General features: G+C 37.5%; 1 protein-coding gene across 1 annotated transcript in view; it reads right to left on the reverse strand.

Moving 5' to 3' along the window:
* Positions 1-494: 494 nt before the first annotated feature.
* LOC150082799 (mitochondrial inner membrane scaffold 1) overlaps positions 495-17,754 on the reverse strand; it is a 50,587-nt gene continuing 33,327 nt past the window's right edge. The window contains exon 4 of the mRNA XM_090378285.1: positions 495-765. Within this exon, the coding sequence (XP_090234411.1) occupies positions 495-765 (271 nt within the window). The remainder of the gene's footprint in view (positions 766-17,754) is intronic.

A 17,754-nucleotide genomic window follows, 5' to 3' on the forward strand; every position in this document is an offset into this window, starting at 1 on the left:
TTTTGCTAATGCTCTCACATTAAAACAAAAAACAGATATTTTATAAATTCACATATTTTCAAACATAGAACATATATATATCCTCCCATTAAACCAACACATTCTCATAAGAAATGTCAACTACAAGTGCCACTTATTGTCAGGAACAGCTAAGCAGTAGAAACGTTCACTGATATGAAATGAGAATGTCAGAAACATTAAGACAGATATGAAAATATATACTATCAAAAAGGAAAATCTATTGGAATTTTGTACCAAGCCATTGTACTCATCATAGCAATATCTTTACCTAAGATAATACATCATTCCCAAATATCAGCATCTTCTTAAATGTATTTCAATAATCTTTACAATGTTTCTTTTTATTCTATAATCACATCCAAGCTAATAAAATTATACGCAGTGCACACAAAATGCATTTATCTTTTTTTTTTTTTTTCTGGTAGATAAATTCATTATTAGTAAATAAACTATGACTGCTTTGTAATGCTTCATCATGTCTGCTTTTTACTAAAATCGTCTTTTTTTTTCTTCAGTAGCATTTTGAGTTGGTCTTTAGAAGGAACAGGTTTAATAAGTCCTCTCTTAGTTAAAAATTTAATAGCAAAGGTAGTACCTCCTAAAGTAACCATATATCGTAAAGGTGTGGCTAGTTTATACATAGCAGATGCCACTGCTACATATCCAAGTCCTGAGCTTCTTAGAGGTTTCAGTATGGTTTCGCCAATTCCTAATGCCTCCAGGTATGGTACTATATCAAACCCACTGCAAGTAATACAAAATATTAATGGTTAAAGATGTTTTAAGAATGACAAAGTCAAAACACATGTTTGGAGGCTATAAAATATTTCTGGAAATGAAAATTTCCTTTGAACATAGTTAGGAAAAGATGTTACATGGTGATTATCCACAGAATTTAGCTCTCTAAATAACCACTATTATACCACGAGTTTTTTTAAGTTAGTTTATTAAGCCTATTGACTAAATACACTATACAATTATTATTATTAGCTATATGGTGCAAGGAAGCCTGAGGCTTATGATGCACCAGCCAAAAAAAAAGTTACTGAGAGAGAGAGAGAGAAGTAGAAGGGAATCACCAAGAAGAGAAGAATGATGATATCCAGCTCAGGACTCTTGGGTGTACCAAGCCCATACTCACCAGATGTGAGGAGCTCCTGGGGTAAATAGGGTAACGTTTTGGGAACCTTGCCAGAATTCAACGATCAGACTTGCTGTACTATTAACAGCCTCCTGCTTGCCAAAGGAGTCTTAGGCATTCGGCTGGCAGGAGGCTCTTAAGAGTACAATTAAGTATGGTCTGATGATGAGTTCCAGCAAAATGTTACGTAATTGTGTAGTAACATAGCAGTTTTCCAACCCACCTAATACTGCCTCGACAGCATCAGCCAATATTCTTGCACCCTTTCTATTTAAGTATATCCCATTCCTGTAGAAGCAGTCTCTCCTGTTAACAAGCACAGACCAGGCTAAGAAAAATTCTACCCCTTGAGCCATGCACAATCTCTCCATGGCCGAACTGATTGACAAGGCTCTCATCATATACTCCCTCCTATTACGTCTGGACAGAATTGGATGCAGACACTTTCAAATCAACCCTAACTTGCAGCTTTTATTCAACATTGACCTGTACTTGTTAAGTAAGTCTGCAGATCTTAATGTCATTAGTGCCAACATATACAACAATATCACCTTTTGTGCCCATAAAAGATGATATCTGCTCTACAAGGAAGAGGATGAATCAGATTGGTCCACTTGATATTGATGGTTTGACTGTTGATGATCCTGCTCAGGTAGCTGACAGACTGAATGAGTATTTTGCATGTACATTCACACCCTCCCCAAGATATTTGGGGAGGGGAACGCCTGAAGTTTATCGAACTCTGGCACAGAGCTAAATGATTTTGTAATTACTGAGAGCAAAGTGGAGGAGAAATTGTTGAAGTGATGGAATCTATCCAGTTATATTAAAGGAAGCAGCAAAGGAAGTATGCAAACCCTTAGCCATAATTATGAGAGCTTCCTTGGACTCACGGGAGGTTCCCAGGCACTGGATGATGTGCAAATGTATCCCCAATTCACAAAGGGGGGGGGATCAAAGGGTGCCACGAGTAATTACAGACCTGTTAGTTTAACTTCTGTTCTGAGGAAATTAATGGAGGCACTGGTTAAAGAAGCTCTGCAGGATCATCTAGACAAGTCTCCAGTTAAAGTTAAAACACAGCATGGGTTTGTTAAGGGGAAGTCTTGCCTGACCAATCTGACTGGATACTAGGATGTGGTCACAAAGGAACTGGAAGCAAAAAATAATTTTGATATCATATACTTGGATTTTAGGAAAGCTTTTAATATTGGCACATGGAAGACTACTGTACAAATTAGAGCAGTGTGGCATTAAGGGCAAATTGCTGGATAAAGGACTGGTTGGAGAAGACAGAGTGGCAATCAATGGACACTACTCTTTGTGGACTAATGTTATTAGTGAAATCCCCAAGGGTTCAGTGTTGGGCCAATGTTGTTTTCTGTATTTATTAATGATATTGATGAAGGTATATCAAGCTTAATGTCCAAGTTGGCAGACAAGAAGAAGGTTGGCAGGGTTGTTAATGACAGTATGTTACTGCAACAGGATCTAGAGAAATTGAGCAGATGGGCTGAGAGGCAGCAATTGAAGTTTAAATTTGACAAATTGAAGGTACTGCATGTGGGTAGTAGTAACCCCAGAGTAACATATTAACTATGTGGAACTACACTCAGCATAGTGGAGAATGAAAAAGACCTGGGGGTAAATGTGCAGTCAGATATGAAGTTTTCTGACAACTACAGACACGCTACAAGATTAGCTCATGATGTCTTGTCAATGATATACATGAATTTTTCTAGAAAGAATGAGGTGATTATCCCTTGTATAAAGCAGTGGTCAGGCCACATTTTAGGAAGGATGTAGAGCTGCTGGAACGAGTACAGAGAAGGGCAATGAGATTGGTGAAGAGAACAAAGGGTTGCTCTTATGAAGAAAGGCTTAAATTCTGCAAATTGCAGCATCTCAAGACTAGGCACCTGCAAGGTGATCTGACTGAGGTGCATAAGGTCCTGAATGGTTTGAGCCAACTCAATGCTGATGGGATTCTTCCTCTTGCCCAGATTAATTGGCTGAGGGGGCATAAATTCAAATTGAGGAAAGACAGTTGTAGAATAGATGTGCGGAAATTTGCCTTTAGCCAGCGGGTGGTTGATTGCTGGAACATACTTCCATCTGTCGTGGAAGTTGAAGTATTGAAATATTGAGATTTTTCCTTTATGTATATTTAAAATTAGGAATTTATCCAGAAACTTAACATCTATTACACCACATGATTTTTTAAGTTAGTGTATTCACCTTTCTTGCATCAGCCATATGATGCAAGAAAGCAAGATTATACAGCATTAGCCAAAAAAAAAAAAAAAACTTCCTATTTATTCATCCAAATGTCTGTCTAGTTTCATATAAATTCTGCCTTGAATTTATTTAAGCTGTCAACTTCCACAACGACAGATGGAAGTGTGTTCCAGCAATCAACCACCCGCTGGCTACAGACAAATTTCTGTACATCTATTCTACAACTGTCTTTGCTCATTTTGAATTTATGTCCCCTCAGGTGATTAATCTGTGCAAGAAGAAGAAGAATCCCATCAGCATTGAGCTTGCTCAAACCATTCAGGACCTTATACACCTCAGTCAGATCAGGTGATCTGACTGAGGTGTATAAACCTTTCACAGAAGTCTTGAGATGCTGCAATTTGCAGAATTTAAGCCTTTCTTCGTAAGAGCAACCATTTGTTCCACTCACCAATCTCGTTGCCCTTCTTTGTACTCATTCCAGCAGCTCCACATCCTTCTTAAATTAAGTTTCCAGAAATCCCACACATATTGTAGTTTATTCCATTCCGATGGATGCTAACTTCTGTTCTTCAAACTATGATTAATTCAAAATTCATATCTAGTATTTTTTTTAAATTCTTTAAAATAAATAAAAGTAATTCCCTGCAACCCTAACAATAAGAACATCAGAGTAGCTGTTTTCTGCATTGAGATTGATGTGGCATTAGGTTCACAATTCATATTTCATAGCATGGTCTTAGTAATACTGCAAAGGACATTAAAAGCACTCTTGAGTTAGAGTTGCTGTGTTCTTTCATATTTTTGTTAGGATACTTACTCAATAATAAATCCAAAAGAGTAATGAGAGAGAGAGAGAGAGAGAGAGAGAGAGAGAGAGAGAGAGAGAGAGAGAGAGAGAGAGAGAGAGAGAGAGAGAGAGAGAGAGAGATTGCATGGGGACCAAGATATGGTAGTAATCTTTCTGATCCTCTCTCCGAATCCATCTGCATAAGAAAACCCTTTCACAGAATTCATAAACTGTTAATGCATAGTAATGAGACATACTATCCTGCTGAAATCATAACTTCTAGTGATTACATCAGTCTTAAAGTGGAATGAATCACTCACCCATTCAATACATTACGGCCCAGACCTGAAAAGAGAAACAGATCCTAATCAATTATTGCACATTAACCACTCTCCCCAAGGGAAATTATTAACTTCTTAATGGAAGTGAGGGTTTTCTTTCTTGCTGCTTTAATTTATATTCCTCACTGAATAAAATATTTATACTTGAAGGTGGTCTGTGGAAGGTTTAAAACAACTAATCACAATAATTCTCCTTAATTTCATGCCATTGTTAGAGAGCTTGTTAACACACATCTGATATTGACGAATATGCAGGTTTTTCTTCATGTCGTTGAAAAATAAAGCTTGATAACATCTTATTCTAAAGAACCATTTCTGTTCTGATTTAAATGGCAACTGCTTTGTGTTTATTATGGTCTCCCTTTGTGGAATATCTATTATTACTCCCTATCTGAAATACTGCCTTCCCCCAAGCAAAGAGCTGTTCTTATCTTGGATTGTGAAACTTTATGGAAACAAAGCAAAATCTGTAAACAGATCATTCAAGAATTTCCCAATACATCAAAAGTTTATATAACTAAACCTTTATTATTAAATGCTCCGCTATTATAAAAAATTCTGGTCACTCTGAAAAATTTTAAATTAGAGGAAAATAACCACATCTCAAATTCGGTTCATGCACTAAGTAGTAAAAAAACTTTACAGGCCACCCTGTATTAGTGATCCTGCTGAAGATTTCACCCGATTCATCTCAGTGGTACATTTCAGCCACTGTTTTGTGTGGAACAGTGTTGCTTTTGTCATATTCACACAATAAAGATCCAGCAATTTTGGGGATAGACTAGTGTAAGTTAACAGGAGCCATGACAGTGGATATTTAAACTATGGGGAAGAAAAATAGTGACTCATTCATACTGGCTAATGAATTAGCAATTTGGTGAATATTCCCACATCTTAAATAGAGAGTTGCCTTCTAGGTTGGTGAATCTTCTTAGACGTTAATGGTGGCACTTGGTCAAGTTGTGAATAGTTCTGTTAATTTTATCAGTAATCTCAGATGGCAGAACATACATTCTGCGACAATTTATGAGCAATGGAGTACGCAAAAGGAACTTTGAACTTTCGCTGGTAGGATGTGCTATTATCAATTTGCAATACAGTAATTTTTCCATTTTTTCCTACCTCCTGCTCTGTTATACCCAGTACGCCCCACTCAATGCCTCCTGTGGTCTCTTCTAAAAAGACAGAAGAATTATGAACTATTCCAATGGCAAGAAAGTTCCAGGTCCTGATGGAATTTCTCTGCTTGTCCTCAAAACATGTACTATTTAGCTCATCACTCCTGTTCTATTTCGCCCTTTATACACTTTCTTATTCCACTAGTGTTTTTCCTTCTGTTTCAAAATATATATATTTCCTTCTGTTCCATATCCACCTAGTCAGTCTCTAAAACGGATAGCAAATCTCTCCCATCCAATTATTGCTCTAATGCATTAACCTCTACTCTTTTCCCAAGTAAAGGAGAAATTCATCAAATGTTCACTCTTAAACTATCTTGAAACCTTTCATCCGATCCATGATTATCAATATGGATTCCATGAGTGATAAAAAGAGTGAAATACCAACCGATACCGCATCTGGTTGTTGTTGTTGTTATGGGGGTTTAATGGCGCATAAGCTACTATGGCTATAATGCGCCTATTCATTTTTTATATAGGGAAATCGGAAAAAATTTTTTTTTTTTTTTTTTTTTTTATAAAAATCATAAAAGATTAAAAAGCCCAATCTGCTTCAGAAAGTTGAAAAATTCGAAAATATTTGCATTGTCACCTATGAGATTCACTAACGTTATTGGTTTATTAAGATTTACCAGTGAAAGCAGGGTTGATGTTCTGTCTTGTCTATAGTAGGGGCAGTCAATAAGTATGTGTTTAACAGTCAGATTTATAGTACAATGTGGACACTGTGGTGGATCGTCTCCTCTAAGTAAATAAAGATGGGTTAGATGGGTATGCCCTATTCTTGCCCTTGACAGGACTACTTCTTCTCGTCTTGATGTACGGATACTGGAGCTCCAAATTTTTGGATCATGTTTAAATTGAAAGAGTTTATTATTTGTTTGAGAGTGCCAGATTGTTGTCCATTCTGACAAGCAGGCAGCTTGAATAGTTAAGGCAAAATCTGACGGCGGAACAGGGATGTTAGTTAAGTCTAAGCTAGATGGATTTTTTGCAGCTTTATCAGCCAGTTCATTGCCCAGAATACCAGAATGTGCTGGAATCCAACAGAAGATGACCTGTTGATGCCGTTCTTCAATTTTTAATAATATACTTTGAAGTTCGTCTATAAAAGGGTGAACTTTATCTGAGAAATTACATAAAGCCATGATTGAACTAAGCGAATCGGTGTAGATAACAGATTTTAAAGATCCATCAGCACAGAGATTTTGTAAGGCCAGTTTAATAGCATATAATTCAGCTGAGAAGATACTGAATTCAGGTGGAAGTGATACTGAAATAACAGTATTCGGAAACACCGCAGCTGCTCCAACGTTTGAATTAGATTTAGATCCATCTGTATAAATTGGGGTAAAATCACTATATCTTTGAGTGTGAGCTGCATGAAGCTGTATGATATTAGATGCTTGTAAAACTCCCTTTCCCCATTGGCAGAGATAAGTGTCACAAGTCACCAGAGGAAGAGAAGCCCATGGTGGTTGACAGCAGGTTGCTACCTGTTGTACGGAATGAACGGAAAGATTCCAAACTTCCATCAGTTCAAGGAGACGAAGACCAGCTGGCTTTACTATGCTAGGTTTATTTCTGAAGAGGTTTTCTAGTGGTGGATTGAACAAGTATGACTGAATCGGATGCGAGGCACAGCTTTGTATCTTAACGGCATACTTTAGTAACAGTGTTTTTCTACGTAACGATAATGGAGGCTCATGAGCATCAATATAGAGACTATGTTTGGGCGACGTTCTAAAAGCACCAAGTGCAATCCTCAAAGCACTGTGTTGAATGGGATCAAGCCAGCGTAATGCGCTCATTCGGGCAGAATCATAGATGGGAGCTCCATAATCAAGGCGGGATCTGATTAATGACCTGTATAGCCGAAGCAGAGAAGTACGATCTGCACCCCATGTTTGGGCGGATAAAGCTTTGAGAATGTTTAACTTTTTTAGACAGGAAGTACGTACATTTTTAATATGGTCTATAAAATTTAACTTGTTGTCAAGGATTAATCCTAGAAATCTGATATTATTAGTGACCGGGATGGAGACATTAGAAATTTGAAGTTCGGGATCTGGATGAAGTTTGCGCTGCCTACAAAAATGAATTGCAACTGTTTTCTGCTGCGAGAGCCGATAGCCATTGATGCTAGCCCACTGTTGTATTTTATTTAGTGATATCTGAAGCTGCCGTTCAATAGATCTCATATTTTGGGAATGGCAGGAGATGGAGAGGTCATCTGCATAAAGATAAGTCTCGATTGAATTTGGAAGCTGTCTTGTAATAGAATCTATTCTAAGAGAAAACAGAGTGGCACTCAGTACTGATCCTTGTGGAACACCCTCTTCCTGCATGAACGTTGTAGAGAGAGCATGTTGGTACTGAACTTGAAACGATCTGGTACATAGGAAGTTTTGAATAAATATAGGAAGGTTGCCCCGCAGACCAAGGGCGTGTAGATCACCAAGTATGCCATGCCGCCAGGTGGTGTCAAAAGCCTTCTCTATGTCTATTGAAACCATTACAAGATGTTCCCGTTTAACGAAGGCATTTCGAATGGCGAATTCAGCCTTGACCATAAGATCTAAGCACGACCTATTTTTACGAAAGCCATATTGACTATGGCTCATTAGATGTTCTGACTCAATGATCCAGACGAGTCTTCTGTGGACAATCTTTTCTAAGATTTTGCTGAGGCAGCTTGAGAGAGATATCGGTCTATAGCTATGGGGGTTGGTTGGATCTTTCCCAGGCTTTAGAAGTGCCAAAACAGTAGAGTGATGCCAGGAAGCTGGAAAAACATTTTCTGAAAATATACGATTGTAAAAAACCAGCAGCAAGCGCAAAGCTTTGTCATCAAGATGTTGTAGCATCACATAATAAATCCCATCTGGCCCTGCAGCACCATTGTGGGCTGTTCTAATAGCATGCAAAAGTTCAGAGTATTTCAGAGGTTTGTTATATGAAAGGAGGCGGGCAGTGTGAAAGTTTATAGAATGCTTTTCTTTGGTGTTTTTAATTCGTTTGAATGATGTAGAAAAGGCTGATGCTGCTGAGATTTCAGCAAACGTACTGCCCAAAGCATTAGCAATATCTAAGGGACTGGATAGATCTTGTCCTTTCCAGGAGAGAATTGGAGAAGGTATAGTAGGAAACTTACCAGATAACTGTCTAATTTTTTTCCATATAGTTTTCTGATCAGTGTTTCTGTTAAAGGTCGATGCGAAACGGGTCCAGGATTCTTTCTTGGCTTGCCTTTGTACAAATCGTGCTTTTGCTCTTAGTTTCTTATAGTTAATGAGATTGGTTGTGGTTGGACATCGCCGAAATAAATTCCAGGCTTTAATTTTTGCTTTCTTTGCTTTTGTACATTCCTCATTCCACCAGTAATTATAATGCTTGCGACCAGGGGGATTTGATAATGGTATTGTCTCCTTGGCCACTTTTAGAAGATGTGACGTGATGTAGTCTGTCACATTATCAATATTTTGGAGCTGGATTTTTTCCTCATCAAGAGAGATTGATGTTCGAAATTTTGCCCAGTCTGCCCGAACAAATTTCCATTTCCTGCGGGGTTTGTTTGAGGGAGTCTTTGATATTAAAAAATTGCATATGATTGGAAAGTGATCACTGCCCATAGGATCATTTGAAACATGCCACTCTATGCTTGGGACCAGGACTGGAGAACAAATTGAGAGATCTATTGCTGAGGTGTGTCCAGTTGGGAGTTGTATATGAGTGTGTGCACCAGTATTGAGTATGGTAAGATTTTGCGACTCTAGAAAGCTTTCAATTAGTCGACCCTGTCTATCTAGTTTAGGATCGCCCCATAAGGGGTGGTGCCCGTTAAAATCTCCTAATATACAGAGGGGTGAAGGTATCTGTATGAAGAGATCTTCAAGGTCTTTTAAGGAGTAAGTATGGTTTGGTGGTAGGTAAATTGAGACAATTGTCATTGAAATACAGTGAGTTATATGAACAGCGACAGCTTCTATTTCAGTTTGAAGTGGAATATGTTTAGTTGGGATATTGGAATTTATTAGGATTGCTACACCACCATGGGCAGCACTTGTTCTATTACGATCTCTTCGATAAAGGCAATAATTCTTTATCGAAGGAGAAATTTGTAAGGTTAGGTAAGTTTCCTGAAGACAAAGAGCAATTGGAGAATACCGGTTAATTAAAGCATGGATGTCATCTGTGTTGCAACGAAAGCCTCTGCAGTTCCATTGTAAAACACAGGCCATTATTTATGTTTAGTTGATGGAGCTGTATCTGACTGCTTTTTGGAGGTGACTGGCTTATTTCGTTCCAATTTTGATTTGTCTTTTTTGAAAACTGGTCGACCAGTATCCATTTCTTCTTCAGCGTAGATTTCTAAAATTGGTTCTTCATGTATAGTTGTCCCATCTGTATCCATGATTATGTCCTGGGTATTTTTCTTTGATTTTGGGTTTGTAATATCAGATGTATTAGCACATATCTGAGGAGGAGATGCGGCTGGTATTGTCAGTGGAGTGTTATTTGCCTGGTCTGAGAGTTTGGGTTGTTGTTTATGCACACTTGGTTGTTGCTCAGAGAGGACAGTTCTAGCCCAATCAGAAATTGACTTGGTAATGGGAACTGTGACATCTGTTTGAGTGGAGACTGTTTGGAATTTTTTTACTACATTAGCATAGGTACTATTTTTGTTTATAATAGGTGAAACTAGTTTTCTTGCTTCTTGGTAGCTGACTTTGTGTTCGATCTTGTATCGTACTATTTTTTTTTCAGTTTTCCATTTTTCACAAATTTTGGAATATGCCGGATGGTCACCTTTGCAGTTCGCGCACGTCATTTTTGCAGCAGAACACTCACTCTGGTTGTGATCTAAGGACCCGCAATTTGGACAGACAGAAACTCCCCTGCATACAGTTTGCGAATGGCCAAATTTTTGGCACTTAAAGCACCGGACTGGGTTCGGGATGTAAGGTCTTACCTGACACCTAAGGTAACCAGCTTTTATAGTGGTAGGCAGGTTCGGTGTTTTAAATGTGAGTATCACTGTCCGAGTAGGGACAGACTCTCCATCTTTTTTGATGACGATTCTTTTTGCGTGTGTCACATTTTGATCTTGTAGTTCCTGGACAAGTTCATCCTCCGATACGTTTAAAAGATCCCACTCTGATATTACCCCTTTTGAGGAGTTTAAGGTGGCATGTGGGGTAACCTTCGTGGGAATTCCACCAAAGGTAGATACTTTTAACAGTCTCTCAGCGTGTCTACGTTCGGTCATTTCAATTAATAAGTCTCCGGATCTCAGTCGCCTAACCATTTTTGGAGGGCCAGCCACATTTTCGAGACATTTTTGTATCAAAAATGGGGAAAGCTTACTCAATGGTTGGTCTGTGGAGGAGTGTAGAATTAAAAAGAGAGGTACGGTATTATCCGTTCCTTCTTTTTTTTGTCGTTTAGCATGGGATGTTGTGTCATCATGATCTCGATCATGTCTATCTAGGTCTGGATCAAAAGATCCATAAGTGGACTGTTTAATTTTGTCCATCTTTGCTCCTTTTTGCCCTGGGAGGGTGGCTTTCTTCTCCCAGGTTTCCAGCCCCGCCACGTGGAGGCAGGAGCGGTGCCACCAGTGACCAAGCGATAAAGGAAGGTTAGTAGTTAGTGCGTTAATAAATAATCCTATGTACAAGAAGAAAGGTGTCTTTCCTTTCTGTTAGGTACGCTAAATTCTTTACTTTAGAACAGCAAAATTAAATAACTGTGAGAAACGAAGGATACTACTATAATTATCAGCCGCTCTTTGAGAAAATCGCTTTAATATCACTTAGAAATCGCTATAGTCACTCGCTTGGCACTCGGGGCCACCGCATCTGGGTGTCATCCCAAAAACCTCTTAAGCTTCTATACTACAATCAAAAGAGTACAATTAGGTTAATTAATAACCATTATTTACAAAGTCTCTGCACTATGTCTCACAGACATTCAGTTTCTGTTGCATGCCTTTTCTATATGTACTTCCATAGGCACTGTTCTTCTTAAATGGCATCTGCAATTCCCCCACATTCTTCCAAACCAGTCCATGCCCATGACACAAGTTGGCATCCATTCGCTGTCCAACTCCAAACTCAGAGAACCAGTTTTCCTCTTCCTTGTTTAATCATTCCACTCTGTTTTTTTGGAACGATGTTCCTTCACATGTATTTCCTGAAAATTAAAATCTACAAAAATTCAGTCTAATGTCAACAAGTATTTATTTATTTTTTTTGTTAGTTGCTGGCGCATCGGCTTCTGTGGCCATAATGCACCTCCCAAGGGTTTTTGCATTTTACTCTGAACCAAGCCAGAGGCAGGATTCGAACCCGCGACTTTTGGGTTGTCAGAAGTATCTTTTGTCTTCTCAACCTACAACCCATACACAGTACTAAGTACTACAGGTTCTGATACCTTTTGTGTTTGCATTTTTGTAAAAAAAAAAAAAAAAAAGTCAGAATAATAATTGCTGTATAATAAAACTTACTAACTGTCATTAATGATTTAGCTTCTAATGTTTAGAAGCTTAGGTAGAAAATACTGGGTTTTCCTGCATATTCAACAATCAAGGAAAATTCAGTAGTATATATTTATATAAGCTGATTTGCCTCATTAGTATTTATCAGTCACTGTTTTGCACGGAATGACTGTTTCTTTCTTAATAAATCATGAACTAAAGAGCCAGCAATTATGGGGACAGATTAGTGCAAGAGTACAGGAGCCCTGACACTGGATATACAGTATAAACCAAAAAGTCTGGATTCTGGTTACAGTAGTAGTTCCAGTCAATATCTGGAAAGTTAAAATCCCCCATTATAACACAATCTGATTTACTGGCCTATTCTATTTCTCTGTACAATTGTTCATTGTACTCATTAGACCTATAACACACTCCTACTCTCAGTTTTGCTTTCCCAGTGCTTATGTAACGCTAAACTGACTCAACATTACACTGTCCATCTATGTCAACTGGATGCATTTCCTCAGATTGTTTTCAATTAACAGCATAACCCCTCTCCCTTCCTATCCTGTCTATCTTTTCTGTACACATTGTACTCCCCAAATTCCAATTCCACACTGCTTATATCTGTGTGACACCATGTCTCTGATATCCCAACAATATCTGCCTTTGATGTCTTGACCAGCACTTCAAATTTATTTACTATACTTGTAGCATTGGTGTACATGCAAGTATACATGCACCTATTCTTATTCGTAGTTACCCTAACACAGCCCATGTATTTATTCGTTTCATGACTTCCGCCAGTCAGTCCCCAAAACCCCCCCACCACCCCACTGCTCATTCTAATAGAAGCAGTGCAAGAATCACTTTACCTCTGCCTGTGGCTAGTATTAACCTTTAGTCTGTGAATCCCCCCCCAAGCTAGCAATTTTCTGACCCACCTAACACTGCCTTGATAGCATCAGTAAACACCGTTGCACCCCTTCTATTTAAGTGTATCCCATCCCTGTAGATGCAGTCTCTTCTGTGAACAAGCACAGACCACGCTGAGAAAAATTCCATATCATGAGCCTTGCACAATCCCTCCATGGCCGAACTGATTGACAAGGCTCTCATCATATACTCCCTCCTATCGTGTCTGGGCAGAATTGCAGACACTTTCAAATTTAACCCTAACTTAACTTTTTTTCAGCACTGACCTGTACTTGCTAACTAAATCTGCAGAGCTCCTACTCTTAATGTCATTGGTGCCAACATGTACAACAATATCACCCTTCGTGCCCTTAATGATAATATCTGTTCGACAACATCATCGACATTATCTGGTTTAGTGACTCAAAACAAGTTTTTGGGAGATAAAGACCTTGAAACCCTCATTCAAGCCTGACTAATTTGACAACAGTGCAAAAAAAGTCTGTAAAAGTTCCTTCTGTCATAGGACTAGACCTTCTATATGTGGTGGAAGAACAACCACCAACACTGGACATGCTCAATGTGTTTTTTTTTTTTTGTACAATAACTATTTAATGCAAGATCACAGCAACCATTTTTGATTTTGTTCTTTATATTTTTACACCACGTAAATTTAAAGAAACTTTTTTATGTTGTCCTGACTTTGTTTTTTTTTTTTTTATTAAAACCCCAAACATGAAAGTTATCAGAACCTATAGTACTTAGTACTGTGCATGGGCTGAAGGAGATAGGGAGGGAGGGAGGGAGGGAATGCCAGAAACTTTGCTCTGGAGACTAAACATGACATAAGTTTCACCACTACATGCCTCCAATAAGCAAAGTGGTGGTATTGCACCAGATGATGTGGTTTGGTACTGCATGTATAAAGAAATAATAAATAAAAATATCCCCATATTATGTTTTGATGTTGATACATGTGTAATTAATAAGCTTAAATTGGAATGCCTACTTATGCACTTTCAAAGCTAAGTAAATTACTATTTGTGATTTCCATAACTGTGTTAATTGGATGAGTTTGCTATGTGTGTTTATATAAACATAACATCTGAAGTTATGTTTATTGACAGTATAATCTCTCTCTCTCTCTCACACACACACAACTGTATTACATTTCAGTGTGTTTCAGCTTCCCAGCTAGTTTGCTATCAGGGTCTTGCAATATTTCACTTTAGCCATTCTCCTCTATTATGGCTTTATATAATATGAATCAGAGCTGTAATACTCAATATGTTATACATTGATATCAATATTTGTAAAATAATAAGAGAAGTTTACCTCAATATAGTACGTAGAACACTTCCGTATGATACTCTCCAGAAATCATCATTCTGGAGAGTATCATACGGAAGTGTTCTATGTGCTATATTGAGGTAAATTTCTCTTATTATTTTACAAATTATGGCTTTATATATTATAATAATAAACTTTTAGATTTTAGCCATTTTTAACTTCTTAAAACTATTTTTCTATGGTTTATATGATGCTCTGTTCTCATCCACCTTGCTTTTACTACTTAATAATTCTTCCTCTTGCTCTGATTACAAACCTGAGGGGGCACAGATTCAAACTGAGGAAAGACAGTCGTAGAATATATGTGCAGAAATTTGTCTTTAGCCAGTGGGTAGTGCTGCAATAAACTTTCATCTGTTTTTGTGGAAGTTGATAGCTTAAATAAATTCAAGGCAGAACTAGACAAATATTTGGAACAAATGGATCAGTGAAATGGGAAGGGGTTTTTTTTGACTGATGCTGTATAAGCTTGCTCATATGCCTCTTGCTCATATGCTTCTTGCATCATGTGTCTCTGCTAATGCTAACTGCCCCCTTTTTTAATTTTTAATTATATATTTCTAACAATGTTAATTTTTCATGTTCTCTTTTAACATTTGTTTATTATAGTGATACTTCACATTTTAGACCTCTGCTTTTTTCTGATGATTTTGTAATCTTGGCAAACTAGCTACTAACAGGGAAATCATATTTTATATCTGGCAAAATCTTTTATTTTATATTAACAAATATTATAACTTCAATGGGCTTCATCATGTTTATTTTGCTAAATTGTTTTTATCTACAGTAATTTATTGTTGTTACTTCACTTTACTGTATTTTTTCGTGTTTCTCAGCTGTGATTTCTCACTTTAGCCATTCTCCCCTATGACTATATTACACTCCTCTATATTATACTATTTAACTTTTAGATTTTAGCAGGAAAATGCAAATGGCCATAACTTAATATTTAATGAACAAATATTGTAAAATAATAAGAGAAGTGAAGTATCAAATTTGTGTATCAAATTTTTAATACACAATTTGCAAAATTATGCTATTTCTGGATCTTTATGGAAGGGCAGTTGTAACCACAGCTAGCTTCATCATTTTTATTTGGTAAATTATTTTTAGCCACAATAGTATACGGTTGTTTCTTCACTTCACTTACTGTGTTTTTTAATGTCTCAGCCACGATTTCTCATACATCTAGATTACTGTTGGATTCTTGTGATATTTCAATTTAGCCATTCTCTTCTATGACTATATTATACTCTGCTATATTTATTATACTATTTGACTTTTAGATTTTAGGCATTTTAAGCTCCTTAAATTTAATTAAACTTTTCTTTCCCATTGTTTACATGCTGTTCCATTCTCACCCACCCTGCTTTTACTGTTTAATATTAGCTACCATCTCTTTCATTTTTAGTTAATATATCAAAGAACATGACATTTGTAAATTTTATAATATATATACACATTTGCACATACATATACGTATATAAAACATGTCAGGAACAGGAGTGGAGAACTTGCTTTTCAGAAGCCAAAGTGGTCATGGATGAGTTCACACATCAATTTTGTTAATGTTTTAGAGATCTCATTCATTCTCTAAACAAATATTTTGTTAATGTTTTAGATATCATTCATTCTCCTCCACCTTAAGTGTGGTATTACCTAATTGGTATGTTATGTTATTCTAGGATTATTGCTGCCCATATTGTAGTACCTTGCATTTATCTATGTTAAACCTGAATAACCAGTTCTCAGCCCAACAGCCTAACTTTTGTTGCTGTAGTACCACTTGATTCCTGTCATTAACCACTCTGCCAACCTTAGTATCACCTTAGTATCAACCTTCATCAATACTCTTAATAAATATTAAAAACAAGTAAGCACCCCAGGACTGAACCATGAGGGACTACACTGATAACATTAGTCCAAGAAAAGGATTCCCATTTATAACTGTCTTCCGCCACTCAACCATCCCTTTACCACAGCAGTAACTTGTTCCAATGCCACATTAATCCAATTTGGACAGCAGTCTTTCATGTGGAACAGTACTGAAATTTAAGTTTATGATGTCAAATTATTTTTTGCATACAGTTTTTTTTATTATTGCATCATAGTAGCTAATCAGATTGGTCAGAAAAGATTTCCTCATAATTAATCTCTGATGTGATTTCTATATAATTCCATTGCTATCAAGATAATTCTGCAATACTTCTTTAACCACTGATTCCACTATTTTCTCCTAAAACAGAGATCAAGATTTAAAGTCTATAATTACTCACTTCACCTTTCATCCCCATTTGTGAATAGGAAAGATATTTGCACATCTGCAATCTATAGAGACCTTCCCAGAATACAAGGATGCCATCATAATTATGGTTAAAGGCTTGCTTACCTCTTTTAGTATAATTGGATATTAGTATTAGCAGAGGCATAAGCCTCTAATACTGCGAGAAAGCAAACTTATGCAGAATCAGCTAAAAAAAAACGCTCCCATTTCACCCTCTGTTTGTTCCAAAATACCTGTCCAGCTCAGCCTTAAATTTATTTAGGCTATCAACTTCCAACAACAAAGGATGGAAGTCTGTTCCACCAACCAACCAACCACCCGTTGGCTAAAGGCAAACTTCTGCACATCTATCCTACATCTGTGTTTCCTCAATTTGAATTTATGCCCTCTCAGGTGATTATTCTGAGCAAGAGGCAGTATCCCATCAGCATTGAGCATGCTCAAACCATTCAAGGCTTTGTACACCTCTATCAGATCACTTCGCCGGTGCCTAGTCTCCAGACACTGTGATTTGCAAAACTTAAGCATTTCTTCGTAACAGCAACCCTTTGTTCCGTTCACTAACCTTGTTGCCCTTCTCTGTACTTGTTCCAGCAGCTCTACATCCTTCTTGAAATAAGGCCTCCAGACCTGTATACAGTACTCAAGGTGCGGCCTGACCATTGCCTTATACAAGGGAATAATCACCTCCCTATCCCTGCTAGAAAAATTCCCGTATATCATTGACAAGACACCATGAGCTACTCTTGCAGACTGTCTGCACTGCTCAGAAAACTTCATATCTGCCTGAACAATTACTCCCAGATCCTTTTTGTTCTCTACCACTGTCAGTGTAGTACCACAGAGTTGATACGTTACTCTGGGGTTATTGCTTCCCATATCTAGTATGTTACATTTGTCAATGTTAAACTTCATTTGCCACCTCTCAGCCCATCTGATCAACTTTTCTAGATCCTGTTGCAGCAACGTACCGCCATTAGTGTCCTTAACAACCCTGCCAACCTTCGTATCGTCT

Source organism: Mastigoproctus giganteus, chromosome 7 (genome assembly GCF_048544385.1).
Source record: "Mastigoproctus giganteus isolate SK-2022 chromosome 7, ASM4854438v1, whole genome shotgun sequence".
Lineage (NCBI taxonomy): Eukaryota > Metazoa > Arthropoda > Arachnida > Uropygi > Thelyphonidae > Mastigoproctus > Mastigoproctus giganteus.